Source organism: Electrona antarctica, assembly GCF_951216825.1.
Source record: "Electrona antarctica genome assembly, contig: scaffold_474, whole genome shotgun sequence".
Classification (NCBI taxonomy): domain Eukaryota; kingdom Metazoa; phylum Chordata; class Actinopteri; order Myctophiformes; family Myctophidae; genus Electrona; species Electrona antarctica.
Window position 1 is genome coordinate 2,114 of NW_027638126.1, and position 27,022 is coordinate 29,135.

The 27,022-nt window shown below is 45.0% G+C and overlaps 1 protein-coding gene across 1 annotated transcript; it reads right to left on the reverse strand.

The window, feature by feature from the left end:
* Positions 1-2,658: 2,658 nt before the first annotated feature.
* On the reverse strand, positions 2,659-25,390 carry LOC306918378 (phospholipase A2 inhibitor and Ly6/PLAUR domain-containing protein-like; the record flags this gene model as incomplete). Its single annotated transcript, XM_079531276.1, has 5 exons — positions 25,316-25,390; positions 17,043-17,147; positions 14,673-14,840; positions 14,170-14,295; positions 2,659-2,879 (listed from the first exon to the last, which is right to left on the reverse strand). The coding sequence occupies exons 1-5, from the start codon at positions 25,362-25,364 to the stop codon at positions 2,659-2,661; spliced, it is 669 nt and encodes a 222-aa protein (XP_079387402.1). The 5' UTR covers positions 25,365-25,390.
* Between the last annotated feature and the right edge of the window lie 1,632 nt (positions 25,391-27,022).

A 27,022-nucleotide genomic window follows, 5' to 3' on the forward strand; every position in this document is an offset into this window, starting at 1 on the left:
GTACAGTGTTATTCAACTACAGAGGCTGCCTGTGGAAGGTACAGTGGGAGTTTGTTAACCTACAGAGGCTGCCTGTCGAAGGTACAGTGGGAGTTTGTTAACCTACAGAGGCTGCCTGTCGAAGGTACAGTGGGAGTTTGTTAAACTACAGAGGCTGCCTGTCGAAGGTACAGTGGGAGTTTGTTAAACTACAGAGGCTGCCTGTCGAAGGTACAGTGGGAGTTTGTTAAACTACAGAGGCTGCCTGTCGAAGGTACAGTGGGAGTTTGTTCCCCGCGGTCGGCCCCTAGAAGCAGAAAGCTGCTTCACCGTGTTTTATAGTTGCCATTTCTTTAGGCACAGCGAGCAGGCCAGCAGTGGAAGACCTTAGGGGGTGGTTTGGGACATATTTAGGCAGGCAGTCATGTAGGTAGGAAGGTTTGGGACATATTTAGGCAGGCAGTCATGTAGGTAGGAAGGTTTGGGACATATTTAGGCAGGAAGTCATGTAAGTAGGAAGGTTTGGGACATATTTAGGCAGGCAGTCATGTAGGTAGGAAGGTTTGGGACATATTTAGGCAGGCAGTCATGTAGGTAGGACGGTTTGGGACATATTTAGACAGGCAGTCATGTAAGTAGGAAGGTTTGGGACATATTTAGACAGGCAGTCATGTAGGTAGGAAGGTTTGGGACACATTTAGACAGTCATGTAGGTAGGAAGGTTTGGGACATATATAGACAGGCAGTCATGTAAGTAGGAAGGTTTGGGACATATTTAGACAGGCAGTCATGTAGGTAGGAATGTTTGGGACACATTTAGACAGTCATGTAGGTAGGTAGGAAGGTTTGGGACATATCTAGACAGGCAGTTATGTAGGTAGGAAGGTTTGGGACACATTTAGACAGTCATGTAGGTAGGAAGGTTTGGGACATATTTAGACAGGCAGTCATGTAAGTAGGAAGGTTTGGGACATATTTAGACAGGCAGTCATGTAAGTAGGAAGGTTTGGGACATATTTAGACAGGCAGTCATGTAGGTAGGAAGGTTTGGGACATATTTAGACAGGCAGTCATGTAGGTAGGAAGGTTTGGGACATATTTAGACAGGCAGTCATGTAAGTAGGAAGGTTTGGGACACATTTAGACAGTCATGTAGGTAGGTAGGAAGGTTTGGGACATACTTTGACAGGCAGTCATGTAGGTAGGAAGGTTTGGGACATATTTAGGCAGGCAGTCATGTAGGTAGGAAGGTTTGGGACATATTTAGACAGGCAGTCATGTAGGTAGGAAGGTTTGGGACATATTTAGACAGGCAGTCATGTAGGTAGGAAGGTTTGGGACATATTTTGACAGTCATGTAGGTAGGAAGGTTTGGGACATATTTAGACAGGCAGTCATGTAAGTAGGAAGGTTTGGGACATATTTAGACAGGCAGTCATGTAAGTAGGAAGGTTTGGGACATATTTAGACAGGCAGTCATGTAGGTAGGAAGGTTTGGGACATATTTAGACAGGCAGTCATGTAGGTAGGAAGGTTTGGGACATATTTAGACAGGCAGTCATGTAAGTAGGAAGGTTTGGGACACATTTAGACAGTCATGTAGGTAGGTAGGAAGGTTTGGGACATATTTTGACAGGCAGTCATGTAGGTAGGAAGGTTTGGGACATATTTAGGCAGGCAGTCATGTAGGTAGGAAGGTTTGGGACATATTTAGACAGGCAGTCATGTAGGTAGGAAGGTTTGGGACATATTTAGACAGGCAGTCATGTAGGTAGGAAGGTTTGGGACATATTTTGACAGACAGTCATGTAGGTAGGAAGGTTTGGGACATATTTAGACAGGCAGTCATGTAGGTAGGAAGGTTTGGGACATATTTAGACAGGCAGTCATGTAGGTAGGAAGGTTTGGGACATATTTTGACAGACAGTCATGTAGGTAGGAAGGTTTGGGACATATTTAGACAGGCAGTCATGTAGGTAGGAAGGCTTGGGACATATTTAGACAGGCAGTCATGTAGGTAGGAAGGCTTGGGACATATTTAGACAGGCAGTCATGTAGGTAGGAAGGTTTGGGACATATTTAGACAGGCAGTCATGTAGGTAGGAAGGTTTGGGACATATTTAGACAGGCAGTCATGTAGGTAGGAAGGTTTGGGACATATTTAGACAGGCAGTCATGTAGGTAGGAAGGTGCGAGACCATTGAGAGCTTTATAAACAAGTACATTTCATTTTAAAATCAATCTTAAAAACAACCGGCAGCCAATGTAGGGATTTGGGGAAGCTAAAACTGGCGTAATATGTTCTCTCATCTTAGTTTTAGTGTATTTCTCTAGTTTAGAGAAATATAGAGCACCAGGAGAACAGCGCCCCCTAGGCTTAGTGAACTATGGTGTCATTGTAACAGTGACCTCTAGACTCAGTGAACTATGATGTCATTGTAACAGTGACCCCTAGACTCAGTGATCTATGAGGTCAGTGTGACAGTGACCCCTAGACTCAGTGATCTATGAGGTCAGTGTGACAGTGACCACCCAGAGGGCCAGAGGAACAGCACCCCCTAGGCTCAGTGAACTATGAGGTCAGTGTGACAGTGACCCCTAGGCTCAGTGATCTATGAGGTCAGTGTGACAGTGACCACCCAGAGGGCCAGGGGAACAGCGCCCCCTAGGCTCAGTGAACTATGAGGTCAGTGTGACAGTGACCACCCAGAGGGCCAGGGGAACAGCGCCCCCTAGGCTCAGCGTGCTGGCGGAGTTGCAGTAGCTCTTGTCGCAGCAGGCCGGTCCTCGGGTGAAGCTGGCCAGGCTGGCCAGAGGAGCGAAGACGGACAGCCGCGCCGCCGAGCCACAGAAGTCTGAAGAGACGCAGCCGTGCGTGTTCTTGGCGGGGTCGGTGGACACTGCAGGTCAAAGGTCAACACAAACAAATGAACAGAACTAAAAGTACACTGGTTGGCATTTTGCCCCAGGTGGGCATTATATTATTTATTTATATATGAATTAATTCATATTAATTATATATAAGAGCCGACTTTAGGACGGTACCCGCCCCCCTGAACCTCAAATGACGTCACATTGTAGGCTCTACAGAGCCCAACCGACTTTTATTCGGCTCTAAAATAGGAGTATTATAATCGGGGATCTAATCAGATGCCAATTGTGGAGCCGAGGATTCGTCCTGAGGTCAGGGGTGAGTACGAATCCTTGAAGAAGGAAGTTGATGATATGATGATAAGATAATGTTATCTTATAGTTGTCCTTAGTATCAATAGCTTAATCTCCCTCAATCCTGTCTAGGCCCTTATCTTTATAGTCTTGAAGATGTCGTCTCTGACGTCACTGTAGTGACGTCGGAGTGACATCTCATATCCTTCGTAACACTCCTCCTTAGTGAAGCTACTAGCTTCACTATTCCGTCGTTTCCCTTGCTACCGCAGCTGTGGCCGGCAGTTCCGGGAGTGAGATTAGCCTGGCCACTGGGCGCAGGAGAATTCGTGTCCCGATTTGGACTCTCGCAGTCCTGACCCTCCCGTCTTTGCCTGGTATTGCTTCTATCACTTTCCCCATCTGCCAGTAAGCCCTCGGGAGTTGAGGATCCATCACTAGGACGTAAGCCCCTTTGGCGAGGTTCTCTCTCTCTCCTAACCATTTTCTGCGTGGTTGAAGATCCGGTAAGTAAAACTGAACAAATCGGCGCCAGAATTGATCGGCTAGGATTTGGGAGTGTCGCCATCTCCTGCGGCTGAGCAGTTCGGCTTCAGGGTGGGTGACTGGTGGCGTCGGTTGGTATTACAGATTGGGTAGAATTCTGCTTTCTTGACAGGCTCTGGCCTGGTGCTATCTACCTGGGGGGCTTTGGCCTCCTTTGGGCTCCCCCCCTCACATCCATGGCGGCCATCGTCGCTCCGGGCTCTTGCCTCAGGTGCGCGAAGGCTTCCTTTGGACTCTGCTCCTGCTTTTGAGGTGTGTTTATTCTTGAGCTGGATGCTCCTGTTTCTGCTCGCTCTAGTGGCGGTAGGTGTAGATCACCGTGCTTTCGCAGATTTCGTCAGGACACTGACCAGTTGTAGGTGAGTGTTCTATGGTCTTGGCAGCGTTGGGGTTGGAGCGTATGTGGTTGTTGTTGCTCAGAGCCTCGACTGCATGCTGGAGGTGAGCTGCAGGACGATGTTTGGGCCGTTGTCGGCGTACGCTGTCGTGTTGTTTGTCCTGTTTGTTCCGCTCCCCCCCTGCGTTGCTTCAACGCAGTGGCCTTGGTGCGTCCTTTGTAGGACGAGGCTGGTGAGTCGGACAGCACTAGGCTGCGGAACGCCGACTTCACTTCCTTATTCCCCCTGCTCCCTCTTTTCCATCTCTGCTCTAGTGGCGTGTGGAGGACCCTGGAGGATCGCATTGTCACACTAGAGTCTGTAGAAGTTGGCATGGTGGCTTGGGGGCCTTACAGCATCTGAAATGATGAACAGAAGAGGCGCCATAGCATCTCGATGATGCTGTGCCGGATCGTGTCTGCATCCAGCTAGTGGCTCCCTGGGAAGCAGGCACTTGCTGCATCATGACTGATCTGAGGCTGGGCAGGCTTTCTCCGCCGGGGAGTCCGGCCAAGGCTGCGTGTGGCCTCGTCTGTGACCCTGGCGGGTTCCCGGGCTGGGACGTGCTCGCGTCAATTGGTATTAACGCTAGTTCGTCGTTCCTCTGATAGGTGTTGGTATTCGGGTTGCCCGCTGTGATTAACAGTTGTCTGGGGCGTGCCGCGTGATGAATAACTGCGGCTGTCAGTGAGATTACTAGAATGAAGAGACCTAGCCGGCCTAGCCTAGTCGGCTTGACTTTGTTCGGTTTCATCTCGTTGACCTGCAACGGCTCTTTATCGAGCAGGACGTTGTCGTCTCTCTTGGGCGCCGGGTGGGATATCTTCCTGGCGCTGGTCTGCTGTTGTAGATTCTCTGTCTGTGCAGGCTCGTCTTGAGGCGAGCTCACACAAAAGACGAGGTGGAGCGTGGCGACTTGGCCACTCGTTGGGGCCAAAGTGCTGCTCTCCTTGTTCCTTGTTCCTTGTTCCTTGTTCCTTGCGGTGTGCCCACGCTTGGGGCGGGGACGGAGGCAGTCTTAACTGCCAGTACTATAGCGGTTATAGCTGTGCTTGAGACATGGGCAGTTGCCGTCTCGGTCGTTGGTGCTTTGAGGGCGTTCGGGTCGTGAAGCTGAACGTCCTCGGTCGCTTGGCTGTCTGCCTGGCGTGGCTCATGGTTGGTGCGCGGTGGCAGGTGGCTTGCGTCAGGAGATGGCCTGAGACCCTGCGGGTCGCCGTCGTCGTCCTCCTTCTTGCTGGTGGGCCTGTCGGGTGGACAAAGGGTGGCTCGGTTGGGCGGGGGTGTTGGCCTGCTCATGTCATAGAAATTTAGACTGCAAACATATAATAATACCCCTTTATTGCACTCTGATGTTATCTTATCTGTGACACCCCTGTGGTGCTGGTTGGTTACTTTGTTACTGCCCAAATTCCTTTGGGCTATGTTGGGGGATGTCTCTTGTGGGAGTGGAGACTATAAAGGCTGTGGCCTTATGTTTACTCAGAGAGTCAGACTGGGGTCTTCCGATGCATTGAATTGGTCATGTAAGTTCCTGACTCCTTACTCGAGTAAAATCCTAATACTTCCAAACTATGAATCCTTGTGTTGCCTCATTATTATGTCTTCCTGAGCATGTGTCCCACAGATTGCCATAACATTTTGGAGGTTTCCCACCGAGATTATGCTGGACTTGGCGGTCGTCGGCTTGGTGAGTAAGTTCATTCTTTCGGGCTGGGCCGACGACGCGCAAGTGAGTATGTGGGTGTCTGTTTGGATGTTCAGGAAATGAGGTATTGCTTTTATTCGGGGTTTTAAGGTATTAGTGATGAAATTTGGTTGTGATCACGATAGGCATTTTTTGATGGCCTATTTAAAAGAGGGAAACGAAAGTTTTGCCTTTCATGTGCATGCCATGAGAGACGGAGGAACAGTGTTTGGTTGGTTGAATGACTCAAGATGGTTAGACAAGGAGGTCTGACAAATGGTACCAGTGTACGTTGGGAAAAAAGAATAGTCTATTCAATAAATCACTCATTACGTTGCCTGCTGTCTAAAGAGGGGGAGAGATCCTGCCTTAGGGTATCCTTGTTGTTTTATGAAGCAACAAAAATTGGCTAGCCAGAGTGTGTGTGTGTGTGTGTATTGTCCTAAGTCCTAAGTGTATGTCTGTGAGTGTTAAATGTATGGCCAAAAAAGGGAGACGAGTTGTCTTGCCTAAACTTCGTAGCTACTGAGAAGGGAGGTTGATCCTCGCCTTATACTAGGGTACCTTTGCTAACAGAAGCATAAAACAATTGTGAAGCGCTATGTATGGATATATCATTTGAAAATGAATGTGAATGGTCTGTCATGAAAACTGATTGAGTGTTGAATGGAGTGGTCTGCTGTATGTGAGTGTGTGAGAGACAGAAAAGGAGTGTGAGAGGAAATTGTGAAAAAGGGATGTTAAATAGTTAACAGACTAGAATGAAAATGGAGATATGAGAATTGATATAGAGATATATTAAGGTAAAGTAATACGTTTTAAATCATATGATGTCATATGATTCTCGAGACGAGAAAATGGAAATAGTTCCAAATAGGGATAAAAATAAGGAAGTAAATAGTACCTACAGTATGTGTATGAGTGAAAATGCTCAAACTTGTGAAGAACATTTTTAGGGCCTGGAGAAGATATTTAGGTGCATTATGTACAGTTTCTGTGTCGAAATGTGGGCTAGAGTAGTCAACAGGTGAAATGGTAGTCAAAATAGTTTAATCTATTACCTCACTCAGTTATCCTGAGTGTGGGGCTAAAGTAGCCTTGATGAAAGAGTAGCATCGATGACTGGTTTACTAGTTATCACTTCATTTTGATCAAGTGACTGTCTAATATAGACTTATTTATCCTTAACATGGCATGATAGCTAGCCCCTGAGGGCTATTACGGTTCCTTTTAAGGGGAGTTGTCGTGAAATTTAAAATTGTTTTATGTAGAAAGAATTTAATCTAAAATTCCCCAGGCAGGCCATGCCCTGATTGATATTAAAAGTTAGTTTAAGTGTTTAAAATTAAGTGGCTCTTTAGTTCCTAGAGAAGTGAGCCTTGCTAAGCCATGCACCATACAGTATAGGAGGCTATCGCCTGTTTTCTGTAATATACGCAGCTTGATGTATAAGTATGCCCCTGGATATTCATGTTGTAAATCGCTCTGAATTAAGAGCGTCTGCTCAATAGTAAATTGGACAGTGTGACAGTTAGTGGAGTGAGATTGAGATAAAGATTACTTGAGACTGAAAGAAAGTTTTTTTAAAATGACAGATCTACTGCGTGCGCGCGAAACTAGTTATTATAAGCACGTTGTTTAATTGTAGACAGATTGGAGAAAAGAAAAATGCCAAACAGTATGGTAATGTTAAAATGTTTAAGGTAAAACAGAATGGATAGGTAAGATTAGGATATAGGAACACCAAATAGGCCGAAAATATTACAGAGCAGTGTATGCAATCAATACATTCAAAAGAGCTGAAAATGTTTTATGGACACATAATAGTGATTATTGTTTAAGTTGTAAACGACACTTTTGGATAAGCCAGAGCTTTTGTTTGAAGCCGTCGGCTTGTAAAAGCAGAAAAGATGCAAAGAATGTGGAGTCTTCACTCCATGTGGTACACAAATAATGCCTGGGGCTAGTGTTTTAGTCAGTAGGGAGAACCAGCTGGTGTTCTATTTAAGGACTTAAAGTGTAAAAAATGTAGTGTAAGTCATAAGTATACCCGGTTTGTGTTGGGTTGTAATCTACAGTATGTCTTAAAGTGTAATCTACAGTAGGCCTATGTCTTAAAGTATATACAGATTTGCATAAAATAAAATAAGTATGCCCACATGCTGATAGCTTGTGACGGTGATTGATTTGATGACATTATTTGAAGGACAGGAACCCAAAAGTTAAATATGGAATAGAATATAGCAGCTATAATTGCAAACTTTAGTGTACAGTGGATTGCAATATTATGCAAAAATAAATGTACAGCTGTCGACAACACCTCATCCTGTTCCGTTGGAAAGAGGGTACCACATGGACGGGTCCAAACTACTGGTTTTGTTTTTTCCAGTATGAGGGGGCAACTCTGTGTCAGGGTTGAGAAGAGAACGAACTGAACATTGGACATTGGTCACTAGCATTGGACATTGATGCACTGACATTGCAAACAGTGATGGGGGATCACTGGACAATGATACGATCGGAATCTGAAGGAAACAAAGATTCTTGAATCGGAATCCCGACATGAAGGAGTACGCGTTGGTGACAACTGAATGCGAAAAAAGCTGTGCTATTTTTGTGGCTGATTGTGTTTCTCTCTGCAGTATGGTGGAGGGGTGAGGTGAAGCTGACAGGTGTACATTGGGATCGAATGATAGTGAGTAGCTACAGAGTTGCATTTGTTCCACTTATGGCTGCTATAAAACAAAAATAGGTTGTATTTACTAAAATATAGTAGTGATAAATACTGTGATCTCACTGACAACTGACAAACTCTTAAAAACAGAGTTTGACTTTTTGTGTCCCATGCAGGCCGTAAAATTATCTTATCAGTAAACAAAGGGATTTCCAGCTGTTTCAGGGCACGTATCTAAGTTCCTGTGACATGGTCAATAAAACCCCCTTCTGGGAATAGACGTTTAAGTGCTGCCAAGAGGCTTCATTCGGGTCTATTGATTACATGGCTGTTATTGATGTATTGGCTGTATGAGTTAAATTTAAGACATACTGTACTGATGTAACCTGTTTACATGATCAGATTGTGATCAAGCTTTAGTAGTAGCCTGGGCTTACTAAAAATAGGAATTATATTGATGGGTAACACATTGTTATCAGATAGTCATCGTAGGGAAATATTAGTCTATTACGTCCTAGGAAGACAGGGAATAATGATGGACCACAGGCAGTGCATTTTTGCTGCTGACAAAGTACTGAATTGTATTTGGTCAAACAGTGGTTAAACATTGATACTAAAATAGTAAGGAGGGGTTGATGTAAAGAAATGGGTGGTGGGTCTGGTAAACCTCAAAATGGGTTTTGACTTGTGCCCCAGGATCTGATCTTATCTTGACCTTATCTTGACAAAGCTAAGGAAAACAGCTGGCCTAGTGCTATTTGAATGTTTATGACTTTACAACATGGGCAAGCCACAACAAAAACCCCCTTGTCCTTCTGTACCTGCTCAGGGCAGATACTACAATACTAAATAAATTAGTGGAGTTCAATAGTATAGTACTAGATAAGTGAGATAGATCAGTCAATCTCTACATTATATTGGTTAGAGAATTAATTAGGATGCAAGTTCAGTATATTGCAGGCATGGTTTTGTTAAATAACAATTGATTTGAGTAGTATTTGTAATGATGCATGACAGTTTGGTTGACGCTATATTGTGCTATATTCTTGTCTTCAAGACCGGTTTAAAGTACAGCGGAAAGTATTTTCGCATCTCACCAATAGTGCGAACATATCAGTAGAAGGATACATTAATAAGTAGGATACAGTAGTAAGAGCAGGTATGAGCTGAGTAAGGATTTGAGCAGGAAGAGAAGAACCCATTGACAAAATAGGTCATATTGTGATCTATTCTTTGGACGCCCCAAGGTGGAGTATCATATTGATAAGTCATCACACATTGTTCAATTATCTACAAATACAGAAATAGGAGTGCTATATGGTGTATTTAAATCAGGACAAAGAAGGGTTTGTTTTCGAGGGACGCCTTGAAACAAACAAAAGTATGTAAGAGTGTACTAAGATTGTTATGTTTCCTGTATGAATATTCTGATCCAAGTTTTCTTAGGTTCATGTGGAGGCGATCCAGATTGATGTGACATGAGATTGATTTCTCTCATGTTTTGTGGCATGATGTTACTAACGAAATTAATGGTGTTACTAACGAAATTGACTAATCCCTGACGGAAATTGGAATTGTGCATGTGTGCATGTGCGCCGAATATCTTGCTGTGTTTGCAGAAGTCATTGGATTTGGAAGTCAGAATCTGTGAGTATTACGTAAGTAAGAGATGCAACAACTTGATGTTTCCTGGCGGAATAATTGAGCATAGGAGGATGTTCTAAATCATGTTCTGTTGCAGTTATGCGATTAGTTCTGAACAACGGTATTGTTTGATGATGCCATACTAAAGAGACATATAAGAATGTGTTCAGAGATAAGATATCTACGCAATAGATAGTTGCACAAACACACATATGCTTACTGAGAGTTAGAGTTGTACGGTGGAGCTGAGCATAGCCTGGTTGAGTCAGAAAGGGCATTGAGAAGTGGTGGACTAGCAGTAAATGAAATTCGATAATACACGTTATTGCTGCTGTAACTACGTAGTATTGAGTCCACCATCAACATTGAAATTAGTAGTAATGTGACTGTATCTGAGCTGGAGATGACATAGCGAAGGAAATGTGATCCAGGTAGAGTAGGGTTTTTCAATGGTGTTGTAGTTTTTCTTTCAGCTCCATAATAATGAGAAGAGTCGTGTTGGAATAACATGACGAATGATGAAGTGGATCTGATGACATGGCTAAGTATCGTTTGGGGATGATATGGAATATGTATTATGAGAAGTTGTCAATTAAGTCAACTAACTAAGGTCCACTTAGATGCGGAGTCGGGTTTAATGAATGATAGTATGTATAGACTGGTTTATGAATGAATAGTTAATTTTGGTACTTACATTTCCGTGTTTAAGAGACAGGTGTGTTACATGATCAAGCCAAAGCTTATTATGCCTATCCATGTTGAGATAACACAAGGTAATAATGTGCCAGCTGATTGTTGTGGACAGAAGATAAGTACGGTTGATTAATGCAGGTTAGGTTCAAGACCCGACTTAACATACCCATAAAATAATTGACGAAATGGACCAGGGGTTGCTGTGACTGCGGCTAGGGGCTTAAATGCAGGCATGCCCACGGAGCGGGACCCGTGATTTATATAAGGTCAGGGGCCATCTCGAATGAATGCCCGGCTCCGGTTAGGTGTGGTTAATGACATATTACTCGCATTGGTTTTCTTTCTTTTTCAGAAATGAGTGGTTAGTCTGCTGTCCGCGACGTGTCCACGCTGATGTCCCTATGGGGGATCAAGTGCTGTTAGCACTCTGGACTCTGAATCCTGCGATCATGTGCTCGGGAGCCGTTTCTGAATGATGTTGCATCACCTGTGCGGTGACAATTTCTGGTCTTTTGGAAGGCTGTGACGTGTGCAGTTCTGTCAAATGGCCGATCTGCAAGCTCACGACATGTCTGGAGCTTGTGGAAGTAATGCACGTTGGTGCTTTGAGCTCTGTGAAAGAGCTACTTCCGGTTTGGATTGCTCTGTGCGGTGTTGACCACATGGCACCTGCAGTACACTATCGAGTGTGCAGTGGACAGTTCTGAACGGACATTTTCTGGTGCTGAGATGTTTTTTGGTCTGAGGGGAGATGTTTTTTGGTCTGAGGGCTACGACGTTTTGCTGTATGTTTAATTTGGCTTTGCCTTGTTTTGTTTGTTGTTGTGAAACTATTGTACCACTGTGTATCGTAGGCCTTGTGTGCGGTCGCTCTATGATGAGGGCCATGTAGGAATTTTCCCTGTTTGTCTAACCCGTTGGGTTCCAGGTTTTTTGCCTACATCTGCGATGTACTGATAAGTGGTGTTTAGGGGTTTTTAAATGTTTAAAAGTGGGGTAATGTCATAGAAATTTAGACTGCAAACATATAATAATACCCCTTTATTGCACTCTGATGTTATCTTATCTGTGACACCCCTGTGGTGCTGGTTGGTTACTTTGTTACTGCCCAAATTCCTTTGGGCTATGTTGGGGGATGTCTCTTGTGGGAGTGGAGACTATAAAGGCTGTGGCCTTATGTTTACTCAGAGAGTCAGACTGGGGTCTTCCGATGCATTGAATTGGTCATGTAAGTTCCTGACTCCTTACTCGAGTAAAATCCTAATACTTCCAAACTATGAATCCTTGTGTTGCCTCATTATTATGTCTTCCTGAGCATGTGTCCCACAGATTGCCATAACACTCAGGCTGACCTTCGCACAATTCTCTGTTGACTCATTCAGTACGCTGCTAGCTTGCATCGGTGTAGTGGGGGGTGACTTTGACCTTCCCTCTATCTCTCCTGAGTGGGGGTTCGTTGTTAGCTTTCCCTTTGAGTGGCAAGGTGGCTGGAGATGCTGACGCAGCGGTCGACTGTGTCGAGGCTGAGGCCGATCGCTCTCCCCCCCGTCGACCGTAGCGTCGGGGGCTGGTGTAGGAGCATTGTGTATGCCGTTGTCACGGCCTGGAGAGGTGTCGCTGTCCGGGTGCTGGATCCCAACATCGGAGGTCGGAGTGGATTCTGCGATGTAGCACCTGGGTTGGGATGGTGTATCTGCCGGCCGTGCCGCGCCCTGAGCGAGGGTCGACTCGGCAGGCACTGTAGATTGGGCGGCGGCCGGGCCCTCCTCGGTCGGGCGGGGGGCGCTGTCCGCGGACTTCTCGGCCAATTGTTTGGCCGAATCTTCGCGTTGTGCGATGTCCTCGGTGTGTCTCTGGGTCGGAGACCGCACTATGGCGGGTGGTGGCAGATTCGGGGACTGCTCGTGGCTGGTGCCATCGTGCACCTGATGGGGTATAGTCTGGTTTGGCTCCTGCTCCTGGCCTACGGGGGGCAAGGACTGGGCGTGGCATCTGCCGTCCAGTGGCTCGCCTACCCGGGCCGGATGTCCGAGGGCCCCGGGGTCTGCTCGACCGAGGGCTCGGGTGAGCGTCTCGATCAGCTGCTCATGGCGCTTTTGCACTGCAGCTTCCCGTTGCGCTGCAGCAGCTTCCCGTTGATTTGAGCGCTGCTCATGAAGCTTTCGCTCTGCATCTCGGTCCGATGCGCGCTGCTCATAAAGCTCTCGCTCTGCAGCCGTGCGTCTCTCGTAAAGCTCTCGCTCTGCAGTTGCGCGTCTCTCATACTCGGCCTTGTCATCTCGCATGGCGGAGTTGGTCGCCTCAAGGGTACGGATCGCCTCGTCAATGTGCATCTCGTCCTCGGGCATGATAGGGTTCTCAGTTGAGATCTTGGACTGTATCTAGCGTCGGAAGACGCTCCTTAGGTTTTTGGTGACGGCCTGGCGTTGTCGTCAGGTCGTCTAGAAGTCAGATGTGCTGAGGGCGGTCGTCCTGAGCGTCTGGCGTTCTTTGACGGCGTTTCAAGGACCATATAATCGGGGATCTAATCAGATGCCAATTGTGGAGCCGAGGATTCGTCCTGAGGTCAGGGGTGAGTACGAATCCTTGAAGAAGGCAGTTGATGATATGATGATAAGATAATGTTATCTTATAGTTGTCCTTAGTATCAATAGCTTAATCTCCCTCAATCCTGTCTAGGCCCTTATCTTTATAGTCTTGAAGATGTCGTCTCTGACGTCACTGTAGTGACGTCGGAGTGACATCTCATATCCTTCGTAACAAGTATGAATCGGCCCTAAGGGTTACCTGTGCCGTTGACACACCTGTCCTGCAGGGTTAGGGTTTAGGGGTTAGGGGTTAGGGGGTAGGGTTTAGGGGTTAGGGGTTAGGGGTTAGGGTTTAGGGGTTAGGGTTTAGGGGCTAGGGGGTAGGGTTACCTGTGCCGTTGACACACCTGTCCTGCAGGGTTTAGGGGTTAGGGGGTAGGGGTTAGGGGGTAGGGGGTAGGGTTTAGGGGTTAGGGTTTAGGGGTTAGGGGTTAGGGGGTAGGGGTTAGGGTTTAGGGTTTAGGGTTACCTGTGCCGTTGACACACCTGTCCTGCAGGGTTAGGGTTTAGGGGTTAGGGTTTAGGGGTTAGGGGTTAGGGGGTAGGGGTTAGGGTTTAGGGTTTAGGGTTACCTGTGCCGTTGACACACCTGTCCTGCAGGGTTTAGGGGTTAGGGGGTAGGGGGTAGGGTTTAGGGTTTAGGGGTTAGGGGGTAGGGTTTAGGGGTTAGGGTTTAGGGGTTAGGGGGTAGGGTTTAGGGGTTAGGGTTTAGGGGTTAGGGGGTAGGGGGTAGGGGTTAGGGTTTAGGGGTTAGGGTTTAGGGGGTAGGGGTTAGGGGGTAGGGTTTAGGGGTTAGGGTTTAGGGTTTAGGGTTACCTGTGCCGTTGACACACCTGTCCTGCAGACCCACGCATGTCAAAGAGACGTTGCAGATGGTGGCCGTCTGCTCGTCACACGTGAAACACTTCAGCTCATTGGCTGTCTGCGCAGACGCACTGGGAACTGAAATGAAACGAGACATTTGATTGGCCGGCTGCTGAGACGCACTGGGAACTGAAATTAAATCGGTGAAAAGCGTGCATATTATTTTAAAAATATTCCTAAGAAAAGAGAAATGAAGTTGGGAACTTCTCCTTTGGTCCACCCATTCCTAAGATATGTGAGAGAATGGTCCAGTGAAGAAAAAATAAAAATATCCATTGTGGGTGTAGTGGATTTCACACTATCACTAAACACGATGAAATTCACTTAGTGTTTTCTCTACCCACCGGTCAGCGGGTTAGGGTTAGTGTTTTCTCTACCCACCGGTCAGCGTGGCAGCGTTAGTGTTTTCTCTACCCACCGGTCAGCGTGGCAGTGTTAGTGTTTTCTCTACCCACCGGTCAGCGTGGCAGCGTTACAGCCGTCTGTGTTGCAGCAGTAAGACGCAGCGATGCCCGTGCCATGGCCCAGGTTGGCAGAGATGGTCAGGGTTCCCGTGGTCAGGCAGGTGGAGTCCGCCACGCAGCCCTTGAACACGCTCACAGCGCTGCTGCCGCTCACGCTCGCTGCAAAGGGTTAAATTATTACATCACTACCCATTCTGGGCGGGAACCCTTTTTGGTGTTTCAAGCATCATGTTATGCTTTAGCTGTTGACAAATAGCAGATCTACAAGCTCGTAGCGCGAGCTTGTAGGTCTGCTATTTTTGAAAAATTGTGAAAATGTGCCTCAAATCTTTGAATATATATTCTTTCAGAGCAAACGTTTTTTAACTCAAATCTTTGCTTCTGGGGGGGGGAGGGGGGTCCCTGGAACAACATATATATATTTTCAGATGAGGGTCGGTGGCCGAATACATGTAATTGTTGGGGTCTGAACACCACTGACGTAGAAACATGAGGTATTTCAGAAAACTGTCATGTTTTTTTTTTAATTTTGACGTTAGGCCTAAACAAAAAATCACACCCGTGTGAAGTGAGGGGCGCTCTTATCATCATACATCATCTCACTCCGGCCAATCAGATCCTATGTCCAGCTTTTAATGTGTTTGTGTTTTGTGTTTAAGACGTAAAACTGTCCATTCATTATCAATGGAATTGAATGTTTGTGTTTACACTTTACACGCACACTAAAATCTGGACATGGGAGGGGCTAGCGCCCCTCAAAAATAAACTGTTTTAATACAAACATTGAATATTATATCAAATAAAACTTTGATATAATACTATATAAAACTATCTTCGAGGGGCGCCGGCCCCTCCTATATGCAGCTTTTGTCCCCACACGTCTCAATATTTGTGATTGACGATGAAAGGAGAAATTGGGTCAAATGTTTCGCCAAATATGACGTAAATTTGTGGCGACACAAACATTAAATCCCACCGACAATGAAGGAACATTTTGAGTGTTTAGACGGAGGTGAGGACGCAGATTCTGATTGGTTCTGATGGAGGTGAGGACGCAGATTCTGATTGGTTCTGATTGGTTCTGATGGAGGTGAGGACGCAGATTCTGATTGGTTCTGATTGGTTCTGATGGAGGTGAGGACGCAGATTCTGATTGGTTCTGATTGGTTCTGATGGAGGTGAGGACGCAGATTCTGATTGGTTCTGATTGTTTCTGATGGAGGTGAGGACGCAGATTCTGATTGGTTCTGAGGATGTGTGATGATAAGAGCAACCCTCACTTCACACGGGTGTGATTGTTCATGTTGTTACAGAAATGTTGTTGTGATGATGTCATTCAAATAATTTAACTGTAGTAGAAACACCTGTTTGTCATTTTACATTTTTTTGAGTGGTGTAAACCACTCCTACAACTGGCTTTGTTAGTTTGTCTGTCTGTCTGTTCGTACCAAAAAATGAGCATGGTTGCTATGGTCACCCAGTTCACACGGGTGTGATTTCATTACGTCAGACATTACGTCAGACCACAGCTGATCAGTCTATATAAGACCTTACACCACTCAGTTCACACGGGTGTGATTTCATTACGTCAGACATTACATCAGACCACAGCTGATCAGTCTATATAAGACCTTACACCACTCAGTTCACACGGGTGTGATTTCATTACGTCAGACATTACATCAGACCACAGCTGATCAGTCTATATAAGACCTTACACCACTCAGTTCACACGGGTGTGATTTCATTACGTCAGACATTACATCAGACCACAGCTGATCAGTCTATATAAGACCTTACACCACTCAGTTCACACGGGTGTGATTTAATTACGTCAGACATTACATCAGACCACAGCTGATCAGTCTATATAAGACCTTACACCACTCAGTTCACACGGGTGTGATTTTATTTAACTATAGTAGCAACATAAAAATGAGCAGCAGTAGTTCTGGTCGCTGTAAATGTGATATTTACAGAGAGGCTGATATGAATATAAATATAATAAATAGTGATATTTACAGAGAGGCTGATATAAATAAATACATAGTGATATTTACAGAGAGGCTGAGATGAATATAAATATAATAAATAGTGATATTTACAGAGAGGCTGATATAAATAAATACATAGTGATATTTACAGAGAGGCTGAGATGAATATAAATATAATAAATAGTGATATTTACAGAGAGGCTGAGATGAATATAAATATAATAAATAGTGATATTTACAGAGAGGCTGAGATGAATATAAATATAATAAATAGTGATATTTACAGAGAGGCTGATATGAATATAAATATAATAAATAGTGATATTTACAGAGAGGCTGATATAAATAAATAAATAGTGATATTTACAGTCCAGAGAGGCTGAGATGCAGCGCTGGTTGGAGCCGCTGCAAGTCTGCAGCGGGGCGGAGCTGCAGGCGGAGTCACTGCAGTTGTGGCACTGGAGCGCTGTGGCTGGAGGAGACATTTAACACAGAGTTACTGGAGCTGTGGCTGGAGGAGACATTTAACACAGAGTTACTGGAGCTGTGGCTGGAGGAGACATTTAACACAGAGTTACTGGAGCTGTGGCTGGAGGAGACATTTAACACAGAGTTACTGGAGCTGTGGCTGGAGGAGACATTTAACACAGAGTTACTGGAGCTGTGGCTGGAGGAGACATTTAACACAGAGTTACTGGAGCTGTGGCTGGAGGAGACATTTAACACAGAGTTACTGGAGCTGTGGCTGGAGGAGACATTTAACACAGAGTTACTGGAGCTGTGGCTGGAGGAGACATTTAACACAGAGTTACTGGAGCTGTGGCTGGAGGAGACATTTAACACAGAGTTACTGGAGCTGTGGCTGGAGGAGACATTTAACACAGAGTTACTGGAGCTGTGGCTGGAGGAGACATTTAACACAGAGTCACTGGAGCTGTGGCTGGAGGAGACATTTAACACAGAGTTACTGGAGCTGTGGCTGGAGGAGACATTTAACACAGAGTTACTGGAGCTGTGGCTGGAGGAGACATTTAACACAGAGTTACTGGAGCTGTGGCTGGAGGAGACATTTAACACAGAGTTACTGGAGCTGTGGCTGGAGGAGACATTTAACACAGAGTTACTGGAGCTGTGGCTGGAGGAGACATTTAACACAGAGTTACTGGAGCTGTGGCTGAAGGAGACATTTAACACAGAGTTACTGGAGCTGTGGCTGGAGGAGACATTTAACACAGAGTTACTGGAGCTGTGGCTGGAGGAGACATTTAACACAGAGTCACTGGAGCTGTGGCTGGAGGAGACATTTAACACAGAGTTACTGGAGCTGTGGCTGGAGGAGACATTTAACACAGAGTTACTGGAGCTGTGGCTGGAGGAGACATTTAACACAGAGTTACTGGAGCTGTGGCTGGAGGAGACATTTAACACAGAGTTACTGGAGCTGTGGCTGGAGGAGACATTTAACACAGAGTTACTGGAGCTGTGGCTGGAGGAGACATTTAACACAGAGTTACTGGAGCTGTGGCTGGAGGAGACATTTAACACAGAGTTACTGGAGCTGTGGCTGGAGGAGACATTTAACACAGAGTTACTGGAGCTGTGGCTGGAGGAGACATTTAACACAGAGTTACTGGAGCTGTGGCTGGAGGAGACATTTAACACAGAGTTACTGGAGCTGTGGCTGGAGGAGACATTTAACACAGAGTTACTGGAGCTGTGGCTGGAGGAGACATTTAACACAGAGTTACTGGAGCTGTGGCTGGAGGAGACATTTAACACAGAGTTACTGGAGCTGTGGCTGGAGGAGACATTTAACACAGAGTTACTGGAGCTGTGGCTGGAGGAGACATTTAACACAGAGTTACTGGAGCTGTGGCTGGAGGAGACATTTAACACAGAGTTACTGGAGCTGTGGCTGGAGGAGACATTTAACACAGAGTTACTGGAGCTGTGGCTGGAGGAGACATTTAACACAGAGTTACTGGAGCTGTGGCTGGAGGAGACATTTAACACAGAGTTACTGGAGCTGTGGCTGGAGGAGACATTTAACACAGAGTCACTGGAGCTGTGGCTGGAGGAGACATTTAACACAGAGTTACTGGAGCTGTGGCTGGAGGAGACATTTAACACAGAGTTACTGGAGCTGTGGCTGGAGGAGACATTTAACACAGAGTTACTGGAGCTGTGGCTGGAGGAGACATTTAACACAGAGTTACTGGAGCTGTGGCTGGAGGAGACATTTAACACAGAGTTACTGGAGCTGTGGCTGGAGGAGACATTTAACACAGAGTTACTGGAGCTGTGGCTGGAGGAGACATTTAACACAGAGTTACTGGAGCTGTGGCTGGAGGAGACATTTAACACAGAGTTACTGGAGCTGTGGCTGGAGGAGACATTTAACACAGAGTTACTGGAGCTGTGGCTGGAGGAGACATTTAACACAGAGTTACTGGAGCTGTGGCTGGAGGAGACATTTAACACAGAGTTACTGGAGCTGTGGCTGGAGGAGACATTTAACACAGAGTCACTGGAGCTGTGGCTGGAGGAGACATTTAACACAGAGTTACTGGAGCTGTGGCTGGAGGAGACATTTAACACAGAGTTACTGGGGCTGTGGCTGGAGGAGACATTTAACACAGAGTTACTGGAGCTGTGGCTGGAGGAGACATTTAACACAGAGTTACTGGAGCTGTGGCTGGAGGAGACATTTAACACAGAGTTACTGTGGCTGGAGGAGACATTTAACACAGAGTCACTGGAGCTGTGGCTGGAGGAGACATTTAACACAGAGTTACTGGAGCTGTGGCTGGAGGAGACATTTAACACAGAGTTACTGGAGCTGTGGCTGGAGGAGACATTTAACACAGAGTTACTGGAGCTGTGGCTGGAGGAGACATTTAACACAGAGTTACTGGAGCTGTGGCTGGAGGAGACATTTAACACAGAGTTACTGGAGCTGTGGCTGGAGGAGACATTTAACACAGAGTTACTGGAGCTGTGGCTGGAGGAGACATTTAACACAGAGTTACTGGAGCTGTGGCTGGAGGAGACATTTAACACAGAGTTACTGTGGCTGTAATGAAGGACAACATGTATTTAACACAGAGTTACTGTGGCTGTAATGAAGGACAACATGTATTTAACACAGAGTTACTGTGGCTGTAATGAAGGACAACATGTATTTAGCACAGAGTTAAGGTCTCCACACCAGGCGCGAATCGGATTCGAATTCGGATTTTTAGCGGCGTTTCTCCATTCACAGGGTTAAAACGTCATGTTTCTATGTCAGTGGTTCTCACAGGGTTAAAACGTCATGTTTCTATGTCAGTGGTTCTCACAGGGTTAAAACGTCATGTTTCTATGTCAGTGGTTCTCACAGGGTTAAAACGTCATGTTTCTATGTCAGTGGTTCTCACAGGGTTAAATGTCATGTTTCTATGTCAGTGGTTCTCACAGGGTTAAATGTCATGTTTCTATGTCAGTGGTTCTCACAGGGTTAAACCTCATGTTTCTATGTCAGTGGTTCTCACAGGGTTAAAACCTCATGTTTCTATGTCAGTGGTTCTCACAGGGTTAAACCTCATGTTTCTATGTCAGTGGTTCTCACAGGGTTAAACCTCATGTTTCTATGTCAGTGGTTCTCACAGGGTTAAAACGTCATGTTTCTATATCAGTGGTTCTCACAGGGTTAAAACGTCATGTTTCTATGTCAGTGGTTCTCACAGGGTTAAAACCTCATGTTTCTATGTCAGTGGTTCTCACAGGGTTAAACCTCATGTTTCTATGTCAGTGGTTCTCACAGGGTTAAAACGTCATGTTTCTATGTCAGTGGTTCTCACAGGGTTAAAACCTCATGTTTCTATGTCAGTGGTTCTCAAACTATTTCATGTCAAGAACCCCCAGAATTATCTGTAATTGGCCACGGTCCCCATCTGAAAATACGTAGTTGTTCCAGGGAGTGAACATTTTAACTCAAATCTTTGCTTCTGGGGGGGGGGGGGGGGGGTCCCTGGAACAACATATTTTCAGATGGGGGGGCAGCGGAGGCATAATTACATATAATGTTTGACATGAAATATTGAGCACCACTGATACAGAAACATGAGGTTTTTCAGAAAACTGTCAGGATTTAGAAGACATTTTTTAAATGTCGACGTATTCAAGTATACATTCATATACAAGTCCTTTATATCCGGCTATACCTATGAGGGTTAAATCCTTAACCTTATGGGTACTTTATGCTATAGGGTAGTTAGTATAGGGTTAAATCCTTATCCTTATGGGTACTTTATGCTATAGGGTAGTTAGTATAGGGTTAAATCCTTATCCTTATGGGTACTTTATGCTATAGGGTAGTTAGTATAGGGTTAAATCCTTATCCTTATGGGTACTTTATGCTATAGGGTAGTTAGTATAGGGTTAAATCCTTATCCCATGGGTACTTTATGCTATAGGGTAGTTAGTATAGGGTTAAATCCTTATCCTTATGGGTACTTTATGCTATAGGGTAGTTAGTATAGGGTTAAATCCTTATCCTTATGGGTACTTTATGCTATAGGGTAGTTAGTATAGGGTTAAATCCTTATCCTTATGGGTACTTCATGCTACCGAGGGTTAGTATATAGTATAGGGTTAAATCCTTATCCTTATGGGTACTTCATGCTAGCGAGGGTTAGTATATAGTATAGGGTTAAATCCTTATCCTTATGGGTACTTTATGCTCTTTAATATATTAGCGCCCCTCACTTCACACAGCTGCAGCTCACCGCTCCTTGGCTGCGGCTCACCGCTCCAAGAGATGGGTCAAATGCGGAGAACACATTTCACTGCGGTAACGTGTGTGACAAATCGTACGACTTTGACTTTGACTTTGACTTTGACTTTGACTCACTCACTCACTCACTCACTCACTCACTCACTCACTCACTCACTCACTCACTCACACACTCACTCACTCACTCACTCACTCACTCACTCACTCACTCACTCACTCACTCACTCACTTGTTCTGCCTGACAACAACAATATAACAATGTTTTCCTTAATTGTGTTTAATTTGATTGTATTTTATTTTTACTTGAGATTAATGTAAATCACACTAAATAAATAAAAAGGTTAATATGAGGTTTCCCCTCATAGAGCTCATTTACATAATAATATAAATATGAGGTTTCCCCTCATAGAGCTCATTTACATAATACTATAAATATAAGGTTTCCCCTCATAGAGCTCATTTACATAATAATATAAATATAAGGTTTCCCCTCATAGAGCTCATTTACATAATAATATAAATATGAGGTTTCCCCTCATAGAGCTCATTTACATAATACTATAAATATGAGGTTTCCCCTCATAGAGCTCATTTACATAATACTATAAATATAAGGTTTCCCCTCATAGAGCTCATTTACATAATAATATAAATATAAGGTTTCCCCTCATAGAGCTCATTTACATAATAATATAAATATGAGGTTTCCCCTCAGAGCTCATTTACATAATACTATAAATATGAGGTTTCCCCTCATAGAGCTCATTTACATAATACTATAAATATGAGGTTTCCCCTCATAGAGCTCATTTACATAATAATATAAATATGAGGTTTCCCCTCATAGAGCTCATTTACATAATAATATAAATATAAGGTTTCCCCTCATAGAGCTCATTTACATAATAATATAAATATGAGGTTTCCCCTCATAGAGCTCATTTACATAATAATATAAATATGAGGTTTCCCCTCATAGAGCTCATTTACATAATACTATAAATATGAGGTTTCCCCTCATAGAGCTCATTTACATAATACTATAAATATGAGGTTTCCCCTCATAGAGCTCATTTACATAATAATATAAATATAAGGTTTCCCCTCATAGAGCTCATTTACATAATAATATAAATATGAGGTTTCCCCTCATAGAGCTCATTTACATAATACTATAAATATGAGGTTTCCCCTCATAGAGCTCATTTACATAATACTATAAATATAATTCCCAAAACTGTAACTTCCAATAGTTAAAATATCCCTGAGGATTTAACTGTTGTTTCTGTCTGTGTCAGAAATGATTTATTCATATAGTTTATATCATAAATATGTAAATGAGCTCTATGAGGGGAAACGTTTCAGGAGTTAAAATAAGTACATAAATAGATCAAAGTAGATCTGCTACTCTTGACACCGTCATGTGATAAAAGTTTCATGAAATAAAGAGTTAGATTTTATGGAGATAACAGGTTTCATGCCGAGACACCGACTATACGTATTTTATTTATTTAGTGTAATTTACATTCATCTGTAATACAATCAAATTAAACACAATTAATGAGCCATTAAGGAAAACATTGTTATATTGTGTGTGTGTATGTGTGTGTGTGTGTGTGTGTGTGTGTGTGTGTGTGTGTGTGTGTGTGTGTGTGTGTGTGTGTGTGTGTGTGTGTGTGTGTGTGTGTGTGTGTGTGTGTGTGTGTGTGTGTGTGTGTGTGTGTGTGTCTCCAGACACGGACGATATGCACGTACATGACAAACAATTAAATAAACAAATACTTATGTTAATTATTAAAATGTATGGTTTGGGTCTGTCACAATTATTACATTAATCACAATTATTACATTAATCACAATTATTTTTGCATAATCGTCAATCATTTCCACGTTGAGAAATGTCCGTATACATTTTCATTTTCTTTCTTCAAAAATCAGCAGGAATCTACAATCTACAAGCTTACAACACTATATATGTTCACTATTAATGAATCTACAATCTTACAACACTATATATGTTCACTATTAATGAATCTACAATCTTACAACACTATATATGTTCACTATTAATGAATCTACAATCTTACAACACTATATATGTTCACTATTAATGAATCTACAAGCTTACAACACTATGTATGTTCACTATTGATGAATCTACAAGCTTACAACACTATATATGTTCACTATTAATGAATCTACAAGCTTACAACACTATATATGTTCACTATTAATGAATCTACAAGCTTACAACACTATATATGTTCACTATTAATGAATCTACAAGCTTACAACACTATATATGTTCACTATTAATGAATCTACAAGCTTACAACACTATATATGTTCACTATTAATGAATCTACAAGCTTACAACACTATATATGTTCACTATTAATGAATCTACAAGCTTACAACACTATATATGTTCACTATTAATGAATCTACAAGCTTACAACACTATATGTTCGCTAAATAATATATAAAACATATTAAATGTGTCAGTGATTTGTTTGTATATTTATTATGTTTTGTATCTGCCCTGATATAGTATATGATATATTACACCTGTCATATTATCTGCCCTGACGTGTAATTTGTGATCACGAATCTTAAAAGGCAATCAGAAATAACTTAGTGTTCCACCGTTCAATGCAAAAAACACAAAACAACACATTGTTGTTAATGAATGTGAATTAGGCTATTTGTGTAACAATGAATCAACTTGTGTAATGGTGACACCCTTTGTGTGAGTGTTCACCTGTATAGTGTGTGAGGTGAGGTTAGGTGAGGTGAGGTTAATCTTCAATTTTTTTTTTGCTATTGTTTGAATTGAAATCCTGTCTTATTTTTTTGCTATTTTTCAAATGGAATCCTGAAAAGTAACATTGCTTAATTTGTAGGTGGTGTGTGAGGTGAGGTTAGGTTTGGGTAACCCTACCTAGTACCTGCAGAGTGTGAGGGGGTGTTAGGTGAGGAGAGGTTGGGGTGTTAGGTGAGGAGAGGTTGGGGTGTTAGGTGAGGTGCTGAGAGGTTGGGGTGTTAGGTGAGGTGGTGAGAGGTTGGGGTGTTAGGTGAGGTGGTGAGAGGTTGGGGTGTTAGGTGAGGTGGTGAGAGGTTGGGGTGTTAGGTGAGGTGCTGTGAGGTTGGGGTGTTAGGTGAGGTGGTGAGAGGTTGGGGTGTTAGGAGAGGTGGTGAGAGGTTGGGGTGTTATCCTACCTGCGTAGCAGAGTGTTAGGTGGTGTTAGGAGAGGTGGTGAGAGGTTGGGGTGTTAGGTGGTGTTAGGAGAGGTGGTGAGAGGTGGGGTGTTAGGTGAGGTGGTGAGAGGTTGGGGTGTTAGGTGGTGTTAGGAGAGGTGGTGAGAGGTTGGGGTGTTAGGTGGTGTTAGGAGAGGTGGTGAGAGGTTGGGGTGTTAGGTGGTGTTAGGAGAGGTGGTGAGAGGTTGGGGTGTTAGGTGGTGTTAGGAGAGGTGGTGAGAGGTTGGGGTGTTAGGTGGTGTTAGGAGAGGTGGTGAGAGGTTGGGGTGTTAGGTGGTGTTAGGAGAGGTGGTGAGAGGTTGGGGTGTTAGGTGGTGTTAGGAGAGGTGGTGAGAGGTTGGGGTGTTAGGTGGTGTTAGGAGAGGTGGTGAGAGGTTGAGGTGTTAGGTGGTGTTAGGAGAGGTGGTGAGAGGTTGGGGTGTTAGGTGAGGTGGTGAGAGGTTGGGGTGTTAGGAGAGGTGGTGAGAGGTTGGGGTGTTAGGTGAGGTGGTGAGAGGTTGGGGTGTTAGGAGAGGTGGTGAGAGGTTGGGGTGTTAGGAGAGGTGGTGAGAGGTTGGGGTGTTAGGTGGTGTTAGGAGAGGTGGTGAGAGGTTGGGGTGTAATCCTACCTGCATAGCAGAGGCTCCATGCGATGCTCAGAGTCCACATCAGCTTCATGTTGGAGGAGAAATTATAACAATCACACACACACACACACACACACTGCAAGTCTGCACACACACACTGTTTACACACACGCACCACAGCATGTCTTTTTATCATCAACCTCGGAGGAGGAGGAGGAGGAGGAGGAGGAGGAGGAGGGAATAGATTAGATATATTTTTTAAATAACTCCTAACTGGATCTTTTCCAACATCAACTGTGAAGGAATGCAGCAATGCAACCTGGACGGCTTTCTGCACGGCGTTGATGTTGAAATCATCAAAGAGTTTAATGTTAACGAGATGACATCATCAAAGAGACACAGATATGATTTAGTTTAGTGTCACTTTAACGAGATGAGAAGGAGTTGTTTGTTAGAGAAATTAAACGTTGATGTTAAGGTGCAGATATATGCATATAATAATAATAATAATAATAATAATAATCCACTCACATAATGATGTAATGGTAGATCAGATCATAACATAAATCTCACGCTATGATCTATGATACTATCACTGTTTAAATTAGGCCTGACTATTTCCCTGCTCTACGCCCACCCCCCCACCCCCCCCCCCCCCTCTCATAGCACGGGGGGGGGGGGGATTGCTGCGCTACGAGCTTGTAGATCTGCTATTTTTGGAAAATTGTGAAAATGTGGCGCAAATCTTTGAATATATATTCTTTCACAGCGTGAAATCTCGGGTGCGGGTCCCTGGAAAAACATGTATATTCAGATGGGGGTCCGGCGGCCAATTACAGATAATTCTAGGGGTCGTTGACATGAATTAGTTTGAGAGATTTTTAGGATTAAAGAAGACATTTGTAGAATCTGATCTCAGGTCTAAAGGGTTAATGGTTTTTTCCCAGTGGGCCCCGACCCGCAGGTTGGACCGACCTGCAGCTCCTCAGGGCCTCCCAGTGGGCCCCGACCCGCAGGTTGGACCGACCTGCAGCTCCTCAGGGCCTCCCAGTGGGCCCCGACCCGCAGGTTGGACCGACCTGCAGCTCCTCAGGGCCTCCCAGTAGGCCCCGACCCGCAGGTTGGACCGACCTGCAGCTCCTCAGGGCCTCCCAGTCGGCCCCGACCCGCAGGTTGGACCGACCTGCAGCTCCTCAGGGCCTCCCAGTCGGCCCGACCCGCAGGTTGGACCGACCTGCAGCTCCTCAGGGCCTCCCAGTCGGCCCCGACCCGCAGGTTGGACCGACCTGCAGCTCCTCAGGGCCTCCCAGTGGGCCCCGACCCGCAGGTTGGACCGACCTGCAGCTCCTCAGGGCCTCCCAGTCGGCCCCGACCCGCAGGTTGGACCGACCTGCAGCTCCTCAGGGCCTCCCAGTCGGCCCCGACCCGCAGGTTGGACCGACCTGCAGCTCCTCAGGGCCTCCCAGTCGGCCCCGACCCGCAGGTTGGACCGACCTGCAGCTCCTCAGGGCCTCCCAGTCGGCCCGACCCGCAGGTTGGACCGACCTGCAGCTCCTCAGGGCCTCCCAGTGGGCCCCGACCCGCAGGTTGGACCGACCTGCAGCTCCTCAGGGCCTCCCAGTCGGCCCCGACCCGCAGGTTGGACCGACCTGCAGCTCCTCAGGGCCTCCCAGTGGGCCCCGACCCACAGGTTGGACCTGTAGTCGTGTCCTGAAACGACCCGCATTGTCCTGGATTATTAATCTGTTG